Source organism: Ascaphus truei, chromosome 15, assembly GCF_040206685.1.
Source record: "Ascaphus truei isolate aAscTru1 chromosome 15, aAscTru1.hap1, whole genome shotgun sequence".
Classification (NCBI taxonomy): domain Eukaryota; kingdom Metazoa; phylum Chordata; class Amphibia; order Anura; family Ascaphidae; genus Ascaphus; species Ascaphus truei.
Window position 1 is genome coordinate 14,848,989 of NC_134497.1, and position 14,761 is coordinate 14,863,749.

The following is a 14,761-nucleotide window of genomic DNA, read 5'->3' on the forward strand; positions in this document are numbered from 1 at the left end:
TCTGTCACGGGGGCACATAGCTATCTGTCACTGTGTAATACATGGGGATCGCAGGGTGGGGGATCGCAGGGTGGGGGATCGCTGGCGAGGGATCGCAGGTGGGGGATCGCTGGGCGAGGGATCGCAGGGCGAGGGATCGCAGGGCGGGGGATCGCAGGGCGGGGGATCGCTGGGCGAGGGATCGCTGGGCGAGGGATCGCTGAGTGAGGGATTGCTTGCTGGGGGATCTCTGGGCATAGATCGCTGGGCGGGGGATCTCTGGGCATTGATCGCCGGGCGGGGGATCACTGGGCAGAGATCGCTGGGCGGGGGATCACTGATCGAGGGATCGCTAGGTGGGGATTACTGGGCAGAGATCGCTGGGCAGAGATCGCTAGGCGGGGGATTGCTGGGCGAGGGATCACTGGTCGAAGGATCGCTGGGCAGGGATCACTGGTCAGAGATCGCTGGGCGTGGCTCGCTGGGCAGGGGATCGCTGGGCGGGGATCACTGGAAAGAGATCGCTGGGCGAGGGATCGCTGGGAGGAGGATCGCTGGGCACGAGATCATTGGGCGGGGGGATCCTCTGCAGATTACCAGTCAGTTGGTGTTATTTATTCATTCATTTTTCTTATTGTCCCAAATATAAAGAAGTGCTGGGGAGGCCTCTTTGGGGAGTCACTAAAATCGGATTATACATGAAGTAGTCCCTATGATTTCTGAATGACATCGTTTTGGGTTAGGGTGCCGTGTAGAGGGTGTCGCTGTGTCGAATCCGATCTGCCTTCGGCTTTTATCTTGGGATTTCTGTAGGGTTTCGGTGGCGGGAGCTTCCTTATCTTTCCCCCTGCAGTTTTCTCTTCGTCTTCCTTTCAGGTCCCAGAATGATAAGAGCTGCAGGAACATGTCCCCAGGAGGCCCCGGGCTGAAGCTTCTCCTCGGGCTGGCAGGAGCAAGCAACGGGGAGCCACAGAGAGGAACCCCACTAAGTCCCGGGGGCCACAGACAGAACCCCGCAGAGTCCTATTGTTATAATAGGAGAGGACGTGTTCCAGGTGATAGGTGAGAAAGGAAGGGACGTAGGGAAACAAATGGGGGGCGGGGTGGGGGAGAGGGAGGTGATTGAGGTGGTAACAGAAGAGGTTATGTGTCGGGTAGTAGGTGAGAGGGAAAAAGAGAGGGAGGGAAACACAGATAGATGTAAGGTTATGCATTTGGGAAACAAGAATAAACAAGCGACTTACAAATTAAATGGGATAAATTGGGGGAATCCTTGGTGGAGAAGGAATTTAGGAGTGCTTGTAGACAGCAGGCTTAGCAATAGTGCTCAATGTCAGGCAGTAGCTGCAAAGGCAAACAAGATCTTATCTTGCAGTAAAACGGGAAATGGATGGAAGGGAAGTAAACATAATTATGCCCCCTTTATAAACCATTAGTAAGACCACACCTTGAATATGAAGTCCAGTTTTGGGCACACTCCATAGACAATACATTATGCAACTAGAAAAAGCCACTAAATTAATAAAGGGAATGGACAATCTGATTTATGAGAGGCTAGCTAAATTAGATTTGTTTACATTAGAAAAAGAGGTGTCTAAGAGCGGATATGAAAACTATATACAAATATATTCGGGGACAATACATAGAGCGTTCAAAAGAACTATTCATCCCACGGGCAGTACAAAGGACTCGGGCCATCCCTTAAGGTTGGAGGAAAGGAGATTTCACCAGCAACAAAGGAAAGGGTTCTTTACAGTAAGGGCAGTTTCAGTGTGAAATTCATTACCCATGGAGACTGTGATGGCAGATACAATAGATATGTTCAAAAAAAGGTTATGTTTCTTTTTTTAGAAAGGAAAGGTATACAGGGATATACCGAATAAGTAAACATGGAAGGATGTTGATCCAGGGAGTAATCTGATTATATGGAGCCAGGAAGGAATGTATTTTCCCCCTTATGCGATATCATTGGATAATGTGTCACTGGCGTGCTGTGTTTGCCTTCCTCTGGATCAAAATACTGTAAATACAAATATAGGATAAAGTATCAGTCATCTAAATTTAGCGTAGGTTGAACTTGATGGCTTTTTTTCAACCTCATCTACTATGTATCTATGTGTCTATGTGTCTATGTAACTATGTATCTATGCAACTATGTATCTATGTAACTAGGTATCTGTGTAACTATGTATCTGTGTAACTGGGTATCTGTGTAACTAGGTATCTGTGTAACTGGGTATCTGTGTAACTAGGTATCTGTGTAACTAGGTATCTGTATAACTATGTAATGCAAGTATTACTAACCAAACCCCAACAGCTCTCAATGTGGGGGTCTGTCATCATATGTATGTGCGTGCGAGGAACTGTTATGTGCATGTGCGTGGCTGTTATGTGTATGTTGGAAGTTGTCTAATGTATGTGGGGGCTGTCACATGTATATGGGGGCAGTCACGTATATGTAGATGTGGGGGCTCTTACATATATATATATGTGTATGTGGGAATCTGCCTCATGTATGTGGCGTTCTGTCACACACACAGACGTGTGTGTGTATATATATATATATGTATGTATTTGTGTGTATAATATATATATATATAAATAATGTATTTATTTATTTTTGTGATGCCCACACCACGTTGTAGCATCTTTTAGTCCCAGATAAAGGCAGGAAACGTCACAACTTCTCTTACATGGGGTTTATTTTCAGAGATTAAATAATAATATCAAATGCTAACAGGCCCCACCGTCCCTTTAAATCATAACAACACATACAAATAACACCTATTCCCTTTAGGGAAAACTGACTACACCATAGCTTTCGCCCTCACTAACTGCATGGCCAGCTAAGCTGGTTCCCAAGCCAAAACATGCCCTGGCATATGCAGCAATGTAACACAGTCTCTGCATACACCAATAAGTGTTTTTGCTTATCTGTCAGTCCTTTGGAGTAGACGTCCCTGCTTCAGCACGGCCTTGTCGTCCTTCTTAGGGGAACTCGGCCCCACGTTGCGCCCAGAGAAACGCCTCTGTAGGTCCTCTGTACCAGCTTTCGCAGCTGGGGAGCACTTCTATCGCCCCCCTCTCTGGGGAAAACAGTCTCTCAGCATAGCAGCGTTTCAGTCTGTCTTTAAAACCACTTCCTATTCACTCAGACCAAATGGTTATTGAGGCAAAAAGTGACACTGTGTGCTCATTTGCATGTCATTTCCAGAATCCCTTGCTGCAGGTGGAAGTGCTGTATTGCTGGGTGATAATGGGAAAGGCGGGGTTGCAGACCTGCCTAAGACATGCAGGTGAGCATAACAGCTATATTTGCATATTTGCTTTCCTGTGGAGGGTTTTTGTCACTTTTTTTACTCACCATAACTTAACTACCGTATATATATATCTACTATATATTTCTGAAATGTCTGTATGTTTGTCTGCATGCCCTGTGTCCCTAGGGCCAATCGCATTGCACCTTTGGCCTGTCACTCCACCTCAACACTGTCCCACCCCTCACCACACTGTCCCACCCCTCACTGACTCTCATTGGCCTTCGGCCAACACCACTGCCACACTGTCCCACCCCTCACACCACTGTCCCACCCCTCACTGACAATCCTCACTGCTCTGGGGCGACCTCTCAACCCACAAAACCCTCAACCCGCCTGCTACCACAGAATCTCTATATCAACATTCACCTCCACACACCGCACAAACAAGCAGCGCAACACTGCCTCTTAACAAACACCCCCCTCCACCACCACCCCCCCAACCTCATGCACTCCCTCCACCACCACCCCCCTCAACCTCATGCACCCCCCTCTACCACCACCCCCCCAACCTCATGCACACTACGAACTCATGCCACAGCTCTCCCGCTACTGCAGCCCATCACCAACCCCCCCTCACCCAAACATACTCCATCACCCCCCCCCCACACGAACAAGCAAACGCACGCTGCTGAACATACAACGCACGGCTGCTGAACATACAACGCACGCTGCTGAACATACAACGCACGCTGCTGAACATACAACGCACGATGCTCCATCACACCCCCCCCCCCCCTCACCCGAACATCCCCGGAGCACACCCAAAAACTACCCCACCCCCCTCACCCATACATCCACAGCATGATGCTCCTCCGGAGCCCCTCACCCCCCCCCCCCCCCACCATCCAACGCACGATGCTGAACATCCACCTCACGATGCTGCTCCGGAGCCCCTCACCCCCCCCCCCCCAACATCCAACGCACGATGCCACCTCATGATGCTGCTCCGGAGCCCCCCCCCACCACCGGAGCCCCCCCCCACCGGAGCCCCCCACCACCATCCAACGCACGATGCCACCTCACGATGCTGCTCCGGAGCCCCTCACCCCCCCTCCCCACACTCACCCGAACATCACCGCACGATGCTGCTCCGGAGCCCCTGACCCCCGACCCCCCTCCTCACCCCCCGACCCCCCCCTCCTCACCCCCCGACCCCCCCTCCTCACCCTCCGACCCCCCCTCCTCACCCTCTGTCTCACTGCGCACCCCGCCTCAGCTTATGGCGCCAGTAACAGCCTCGCGCCTCAGGCCCACCCACGCAGCCTTGCGCCTCAGGCCCACACAGGGCGCTTCCTGCCACCGCCTGCACGCGCCTCACTCAGCCGGACGGCACATCGGGGGACCAAGCGGGCGCCACGGGGGGGGAGTGCGAGTCACGGGGAACGGGGGGGGGGAAGTCACGGGGAGGGGGGGGGACATGCACATACATTAATTATGACAATAAATATGCCCACTGCTCTCCACCCCGTCCCACACTCCCCTTCCCCACCTCTTCCCCCCCCCACACCCCTTCCCCCCCCCCCGCTCCCCTTTCCCCCCCCCCGCTCCCCTTTCCCCCCCCGCTCCCCTTTCCCCCCCCCGCTCCCCTTTCCCCCCCCGCTCCCCTTTCCCCCCCCGCTCCCCTTTCCCCCCCCCCGCTCCCCTTCCCCCCCCCCGCTCTCCTTTCCCCCCTGCTCTCCTTTCCCCCCGCTCTCCTTCCCCCCGCTCTCCTTTCCCCCCCGCTCCCCTTTCCCCCCCCGCTCCCCTTTCCCCCCCCCCCGCTCCCCTTTCCCCCCCCCCGCTCCCCTTCCCCCCCGCTCCCCTTTCCCCCCCGCTCCCCTTTCCCCCCCGCTCCCCTTCTACCCCCTGCTCCCCTTTCTCCCCCCCTCTCCCTTTCTCCCCCCCCGCTCCCCTTTCTCCCCCCCCCCGCTCCCCTTTCTCCCCCCCGCTCCCCTTTCTCCCCCCCGCTCCCCTTTCTCCCCCCCCCCGCTCCCCTTCTCCCCCCCCGCTCCCCTTTCTCCCCCCCCGCTCCCCTTTCTCCCCCCCCGCTCCCCTTCTCCCCCCGCTCCCCTTCTCCCCCCCCGCTCCCCTTTCTCCCCCCCGCTCCCCTTTCTCCCCCCCCGCTCCCCTTTCTCCCCGCCCGCTCCCCTTTCTCCCCCCCCCGCTCCCCTTTCTCCCCCCCGCTCCCCTTTCTCCCCCCCGCTTCCCTTTTACCCCCGCCCTCCGCTCCCCTTATACCCCCTCTGCCCCCCTTTTACCCCCCTCCTCCTCCCCTTCCCCCCTCCTCCTCCTCCCTTCCCCTCCTTCCCCTCTCCCCTCCCTCCTCCTCCCCTTCCCCCCTCTTCCCGCCTCTGCCTTTCACCCACCGCCTCACAGCCGCTGCACGCACTCACAGACTCCCGCCACACTCGACACATACCTGCCGCCACACACACCTGCTGCCTCCCGCCCCTACGCACCGACATCACTGACCCACCGCCTCACACCCTAGCAGGACCCCCACTCACAGACAGCACTCACAACCCACGCGCCAGCCGCCGCCTCACACCCTAGCAGGCCCCCGACTCACAGACAGCACTCACAACCCACGCGCCACCTGCCGCCTCACACCCTAGCAGGACCCCCACTCACAGACAGCACTCACAACCCATGTGCCACCCGCCGCCTCACACCCTAGCAGGACCCCCACTCACAGACAGCACTCACAACCCATGTGCCACCCGCCGCCTCACACCCTAGCAGGACACACGCCTCACATTTTTACATCTGTTATGTCCACCAAATATACATTGTACTGTGGTGTGTTTACAATAAAACATTTTAAACAACATCGTATTACATTTATTCCATCTTTCTTTTCAATATTATTATCCAACCTTTGCAACAAATACTCACCTATTGTTCCACGATTTATAATAATACTACCTATTACGCATTTACATCCCGGGCAACGCCGGGTCTCTCAGCTAGTATATATATATATGGCTCTCACGTGTATGTGGTTGACTGTCACATATATTTACCTCTCTCCCCACTCACAGATGACTGCCCCCCACCTCCTGCACCCTTCCCGCATCGCTTAGTGACTCTCAGATCTTGTGACGTGACCAGTCTGTATGACCTGAACACAGTGGAGACTATTGGAGGGTAAGCGATCATATCCTAGTGTGTTACACTTGTCTGCAGTGGCAGGGTCACATCTGGCGGCATTTACAGGGTCATACGTGGCAGTAGTGACAGCGTCACACGTGGCTGCTGTCATAGGGTCACACATGGCTGCAGCTGCAGTGTCAAGGTCAGACTTGGCCGCAGCGTCAGGGTCACATGTGGCTGCAGTGACAGGGTCACCCGGGCCACTGTGACAGGGTAACACGGGGCCACCAAGGCAGTGTCAGGGTCAAACATGGCTGTAGTGACAGGGTCACATGTGGCCGCAGTGACAGTGTCTGTGGCATTGAAACAATTGTCCTCTGTAACAGGGGGCCGGTTTGGGGACGTCCACACCTGCACAGAGAAGTCCAGTGGCCTCCAGCTCGTGGCGAAAATCCTGAAGATCCAGAGCACCAAAGAAAGAGTAAGAGAGAATGCAGGGTGTCTACTCTAGGTGATGTCTCTCAGGGGCCTTCCCTGTCTCTTTGTCCATCTCTCGGGCGCTTTCTCTTTGTCCATCTCTCAGGAGCTGTCTCTTTGACCGTCTCGCAGGAGCTGTCTCTTTGACCGTCTCGTAGGAGCTGTCTCTTTCACCGTCTCGCAGGAGCTGTCTCTTTGACCATCTCGCTGGAGCTGTCTCTTTGTCCATCTCTCAGGAGCTGTCTCTTTGTCCGTCTCTCAGGAGCTGTCTCTTTGACCATCTCGCAGGAGCTGTCTCTTTGTCCGTCTCTCAGGAGCTGTCTCTTTGTCCATCTATCAGGAGCTGTCTCTTTGTCCATCTCTCAGGAGCTGTCTCTTTGTCTGTCTCTCAGGAGATGTCTCTTAATGAGATCCATGTTATGAATCAGTTAAATCATCGGAATCTGATACAGATGTTCGATGCTATAGAGACTCCCAGCGAGATTTTGCTCTTCCTGGAATAGTGAGTGTGGATCCCACTTCCCCTAATGCCCCTTCCACCTCTCCTAATACCCCTCCCACTTCCCCTAATACCCTTTCCACCTCTCCTAATACCCCTCCCACTTCCCCTCATACCCCTTCCACCTCTCGTAATACCACTCCCACAGCTCCTAATATCCCTTCCACGTCTCCTAATTCCCCTCTGACTGCCCCCTATATCACTTCCTCTTCTCCTAATACACCTCCCACTAAACCTAATACCCCTCCTGCTGCCCCTAATACCCCTCCCACTGCCCCTAATACCCTTTCCACCTCTCCTAATACCCCTCCCACTGCCCCTAATACCCTTTCCACCTCTCCTAATACCGTTCCCACTGCCCCTAATATCCCTTTCACCTCTCCAAAAACCCCTCCCACTTCTCCTAATATCCCTTCTACCTCTCCTAATACCCGTCCCACTGTCCCTAATACCCATTCCATCTTTCATCAAACCCCTCCCACCACCCTTACGTGCTCTCCCCCAACCCCTAATACCCCTTCCACCCCTCCTAATACCTCTCCCACTTTTCTGGAAAACCTGTCACCAACTACCCCCATGACCCCGCATTGCCCCCTTTGTCCTCCTTTACTCCCCGTGCCCCCCCATTATCCAGTGTCCCTCCTGTATTCTCCCGTACCTCGCGTCCTCCCCTCGTTACCCTGTGCCCCCCCGGTGTCCCCGCAGTGTGGAGGGGGGGGAGCTGTTTGAGAGGATCATTGACGAGAGTTACCAGCTGACGGAAGTCGACGCCATGGTCTTTGTGCGGCAGATCTGTGACGGCGTCTTCTACATGCACCAGATGTATGTGCTGCACCTGGACCTGAAGGTACCGCGACGTGACACCACAGGCATGCGGGGGTCACATGACACTGACTGGCGTGACATCACAGGCATGCGGGGGTCACATGACACTGACTGGCGTGACATCACAGGCATGTGGGGGTCACATGACACTGACTGGCGTGACATCACAGGCATGCGGGGGCACATGACACTGACTGACGTGACATCACAGGCATGCGGGGGTCACATGACACTGACTGGCGTGACATCACAGGCATGCGGGGGTCACATGACACTGACTGGCGTGACATCACAGGCATGCGGGGGTCACATGACACTGACCGACGTGACATCACAGGCATGCGGGGGTCACATGACACTGACTGACGTGACATCACAGGCATGCGGGGGTCACATGACACTGACTGGCGTGACATCACAGGCATGCGGGGGCACATGACACTGACTGACGTGACATCACAGGCATGCGGGGGTCACATGACACTGACTGGCGTGACATCACAGGCATCCGGGGGTCACATGACACTGACCGACGTGACATCACAGGCATGCGGGGGTCACATGACACTGACTGACGTGACATCACAGGCATGCGGGGGTCACATGACACTGACCGACGTGACATCACAGGCATGCGGGGGTCACATGACACTGACTGGCGTGACATCACAGGCATGCGGGGATCACATGACACTGACCGACGTGACATCACAGGCATGCGGGGGTCACATGACACTGACCGACGTGACATCACAGGCTTGTGGGGCTCACATGACACTGACTGGCGTGATATCACAGGCATGCGGGGGTCACATGACACTGACCGACGTGACATCACAGGCATGCGGGGGTCACATGACACTGACTGACGTGACATCACAGGCATGCGGGGGTCACATGACACTGACCGCCGTGACATCACAGGCATGCGGGGGTCACATGACACTGACTGACGTGACATCACAGGCATGCGGGGGTCACATGACACTGACTGGCGTGACATCACAGGCATGCGGGGATCACATGACACTGACCGACGTGACATCACAGGCATGCGGGGGTCACATGACACTAACCGACGTGACATCACAGGCATGCGGGGGTCACATGACACTGACTGACGTGACATCACAGGCATGCGGGGGTCACATGACACTGACTGACGTGACATCACAGGCATGCGGGGGTCACATGACTGACTGGCGTGACATCACAGGCATGCGGGGGTCACATGACACTGACCGGCGTGACATCACAGGCATGCGGGGGTCACATGACACTGACTGGCGTGACATCACAGGCATGCGGGGGTCACATGACACTGACTGACGTGACATCACAGGCATGCGGGGGTCACATGACACTGACTGACGTTACATCACAGGGGGTTGGGGTGCACATACACTCACACTCATATCACCCCTCAAACTAACACCTACCGCTGAGGTGGGGGCCTGTACGTTACCTTAGGACAGACAAAGGGAGGCAGACTACAGTAAATGCTTATAGTACAACAGTATTTATAAAGTAGTTAGCAATTGATACTCAGGTACCTTATGACCCTTACATGTATTCATATTACAGGAATTATTGTACTATAATTACTGTATAGGAATATATCACTTCCCAGTAAGCGACACGTGGGTGTATGTCAATGTTTTTCCCGGTGGCTGCCCAATCCTGGGTATCAAGTCCTGTGTACTGGTGCCGGCACACCATTGGAGCTCTTAACTGCGTATTATTGTAGCAGGCCTGTACTTGGCAAACGCGTCGGCACCCCTTTATCTGGCTTCTGTTGAGGTTGCGAGTTCCTCCTGCTGCTCTCAGATGGGTGCCCCCGCTGGGTCTCCTCGCGCAATCGGCTGCACCTCCCTCAGCCAGCGTCTGCTAACTCGGGCGGAACGTAGGCTGGGTCACCGGCAGTCCATTCTGAGAGGCCCCTCAGGCTTGCACGGTTCTGCCTCCCGCGCGCTCCGCCAGCCAATCTTCAAGGCTCCTCTCTCCTTAGTCCCTCCTCTCTAACATCCTTTGTCATTGGCTGCTGCCATGTCCATCATGAGTCACATGCTCAGTGCACACTGGAGAGGTGTGACAGAGGGCACTGTGTGTGTGTGTTGCATATATCTTACCAGGGGTTACACTCACATATACACAGACAATGATACAGAACATCTATTTCCACATATACATACATCCCTCATTATAACTCAGAAAATCGCAGAGTTTTCATAGTATTCAGTGTCACTACAGAATGTCCTAACATAATACACCAGAGGGAACGATGACCCCCAACGCCAACCTCCCCTCTTCTCCCACCCCCCACTATTCCCCTGTTTCTGCAGCCGGAGAACATTGTCTGCGTCTCCCCGATAAGTCACATGGTGAAAATCATCGATTTTGGGCTCGCTCGAAGGTACGAGCTGTCTACATGGCTAACTGTCACTGTGGTAGGCGGCTATCTGTCACTGTTTCATACAACGCTATCTCTCCCTCAGGTTCAAGCCCCGGGAGAAGCTGAAGGTTTCCTTTGGGACCCCAGAGTTTCTGGCCCCTGAAGTGGTCAATTTCGATGTTGTGTCTTTCCCCACTGATATGTGGAGCGTCGGCGTCATCACATACATGATGTAATGCAGTGTGACGCTAAGTGATTATCACATACATGATGTAATGAAGTGTGACGCTGATTATCACATACATGATGTAATGCAGCGTGACGCTAAGTGATTATCACATACATGATGTAATGCAGTGTGACGCTGATTATCACATACATGATGTAATGCAGTGTGATGCTAAGTGATTATCACATACATGATGTAATGCAGCGTGACGCTGATTATCACATACATGATGTAATGCAGCGTGACGCTGATTACCACATACATGATGTAATGCAGTGTGACGCTGATTATCACATACATGATGTAATGCAGTGTGACGCTGATTATCACATACATGATGTAATGCAATGTGACGCTGATTACCACATATATGATGTAATGCAGCGTGACGCTGATTACCACATACATGATGTAATGCAGCGTGACGCTGATTACCACATACATGATGTAATGCAGTGTGACACTGATTATCACATACATGATGTAATGCAGCGTGACGCTGATTATCACATACATGATGTAATGCAGCGTGACGCTGATTATCACATACATGATGTAATGCAGTGTGACGCTGATTATCACATACATGATGTAATGCAGTGTGACGCTGATTATCACATACATGATGTAATGCAGCGTGACGCTGATTATCACATACATGATGTAATGCAATGTGACGCTGATTACCACATACATGATGTAATGCAGCGTGACGCTGATTATCACATACATGATGTAATGCAGCGTGACGCTGATTATCACATACATGATGTAATGCAGCGTGACGCTGATTATCACATACATGATGTAATGCAGCGTGACGCTAAGTGATTATCACATACATGATGTAATGCAGTGTGACGCTGATTATCACATACATGATGTAATGCAGTGTGACGCTGATTACCACATACATGATGTAATGCAGCGTGACGCTGATTATCACATACATGATGTAATGCAGCGTGACGCTGATTATCACATACATGATGTAATGCAGCGTGACGCTGATTATCACATACATGATGTAATGCAGCGTGACGCTGATTATCACATACATGATGTAATGCAGCGTGACGCTGATTATCACATACATGATGTAATGCAGTGTGACGCTGATTATCACATACATGATGTAATGCAGCGTGACGCTAAGTGATTATCACATACATGATGTAATGCAGCGTGACGCTGATTATCACATACATGATGTAATGCAGCGTGACGCTGATTATCACATACATGATGTAATGCAGCGTGACGCTGATTATCACATACATGATGTAATGCAGCGTGACGCTGATTACCACATACATGATGTAATGCAGCGTGACGCTGATTATCACATACATGATGTAATGCAGCGTGACGCTGATTACCACATACATGATGTAATGCAATGTGACGCTGATTATCACATACATGATGTAATGCAGTGTGACGCTGATTACCACATACATGATGTAATGCAGCGTGACGCTGATTATCACATACATGATGTAATGCAGCGTGACGCTGATTACCACATACATGATGTAATGCAATGTGATGCTGATTATCACATACATGATGTAATGCAGCGTGACGCTGATTATCACATACATGATGTAATGCAATGTGACGCTGATTATCACATACATGATGTAATGCAGCGTGACGCTGATTATCACATACATGATGTAATGCAGCGTGACGCTGATTATCACATACATGATGTAATGCAGTGTGACGCTGATTATCACATACATAATGTAATGCAATGTGACGCTGATTATCACATACATGATGTAATGCAGCGTGACGCTGATTATCACATACATGATGTAATGCAGCGTGACGCTGATTATCACATACATGATGTAATGCAGCGTGACGCTGATTATCACATACATGATGTAATGCAGCGTGACGCTAAGTGATTATCACATACATGATGTAATGCAGCGTGACGCTGATTATCACATACATGATGTAATGCAGTGTGACGCTGATTATCACATACATGATGTAATGCAGTGTGACGCTGATTATCACATACATGATGTAATGCAGTGTGACGCTGATTATCACATACATGATGTAATGCAGCGTGACGCTGATTATCACATACATGATGTAATGCAGTGTGACGCTGATTATCACATACATGATGTAATGCAGTGTGACGCTAAGTGATTATCACATACATGATGTAATGCAGCGTGACGCTGATTATCACATACATGATGTAATGCAGCGTGACGCTGATTACCACATACATGATGTAATGCAGTGTGACGCTGATTATCACATACATGATGTAATGCAGTGTGACGCTGATTATCACATACATGATGTAATGCAATGTGACGCTGATTACCACATATATGATGTAATGCAGCGTGACGCTGATTATCACATACATGATGTAATGCAGTGTGACGCTGATTATCACATACATGATGTAATGCAGTGTGACGCTGATTATCACATACATGATGTAATGCAGCGTGACGCTGATTATCACATACATGATGTAATGCAATGTGACGCTGATTACCACATACATGATGTAATGCAGCGTGACGCTGATTATCACATACATGATGTAATGCAGCGTGACGCTGATTATCACATACATGATGTAATGCAGCGTGACGCTGATTATCACATACATGATGTAATGCAATGTGACGCTGATTACCACATACATGATGTAATGCAGCGTGACGCTGATTATCACATACATGATGTAATGCAGCGTGACGCTGATTATCACATACATGATGTAATGCAGTGTGACGCTGATTATCACATACATGATGTAATGCAGTGTGACGCTGATTATCACATACATGATGTAATGCAGCGTGACGCTGATTACCACATACATGATGTAATGCAGCGTGACGCTGATTATCACATACATGATGTAATGCAGTGTGACGCTGATTACCACATACATGATGTAATGCAGCGTGACGCTGATTACCACATACATGATGTAATGCAATGTGACGCTGATTATCACATACATGATGTAATGCAGCGTGACGCTGATTATCACATACATAATGTAATGCAATGTGACGCTGATTATCACATACATGATGTAATGCAGCGTGACGCTGATTATCACATACATGATGTAATGCAGCGTGACGCTGATTATCACATACATGATGTAATGCAGCGTGACGCTGATTATCACATACATGATGTAATGCAGCGTGACGCTAAGTGATTATCACATACATGATGTAATGCAGCGTGACGCTGATTACCACATACATGATGTAATGCAGTGTGACGCTGATTATCACATACATGATGTAATGCAGTGTGACGCTGATTATCACATACATGATGTAATGCAATGTGACGCTGATTACCACATATATGATGTAATGCAGCGTGACGCTGATTACCACATACATGATGTAATGCAGCGTGACGCTGATTACCACATACATGATGTAATGCAGTGTGACACTGATTATCACATACATGATGTAATGCAGCGTGACGCTGATTATCACATACATGATGTAATGCAGCGTGACGCTGATTATCACATACATGATGTAATGCAGTGTGACGCTGATTATCACATACATGATGTAATGCAGTGTGACGCTGATTATCACATACATGATGTAATGCAGCGTGACGCTGATTATCACATACATGATGTAATGCAATGTGACGCTGATTACCACATACATGATGTAATGCAGCGTGACGCTGATTATCACATACATGATGTAATGCAGCGTGACGCTGATTATCACATACATGATGTAATGCAGCGTGACGCTGATTATCACATACATGATGTAATGCAATGTGACGCTGATTACCACATACATGATGTAATGCAGCGTGACGCTGATTATCACATACATGATGTAATGCAGCGTGACGCTGATTATCACATACATGATGTAATGCAGTGTGACGCTGATTATCACATACATGATGTAATGCAG

General features: G+C 50.8%; 1 protein-coding gene across 2 annotated transcripts in view; it reads left to right on the forward strand.

Moving 5' to 3' along the window:
* Positions 1–857: 857 nt before the first annotated feature.
* Positions 858–14,761, forward strand: part of MYLK2 (myosin light chain kinase 2) — a 28,343-nt gene continuing 14,439 nt past the window's right edge. The window contains exons 1-7 of one of the 2 annotated variants that reach the window (XM_075571732.1): positions 858–1,041; positions 6,320–6,422; positions 6,756–6,852; positions 7,241–7,350; positions 8,053–8,194; positions 10,515–10,585; positions 10,668–10,796. In XM_075571732.1, the coding sequence (XP_075427847.1) occupies positions 7,244–7,350; positions 8,053–8,194; positions 10,515–10,585; positions 10,668–10,796 (449 nt within the window). In that variant the 5' untranslated portion in view covers positions 858–1,041; positions 6,320–6,422; positions 6,756–6,852; positions 7,241–7,243. The remainder of the gene's footprint in view (positions 1,042–6,319; positions 6,423–6,755; positions 6,853–7,240; positions 7,351–8,052; positions 8,195–10,514; positions 10,586–10,667; positions 10,797–14,761) is intronic. The other variant, XM_075571733.1, reaches the window with a different exon arrangement.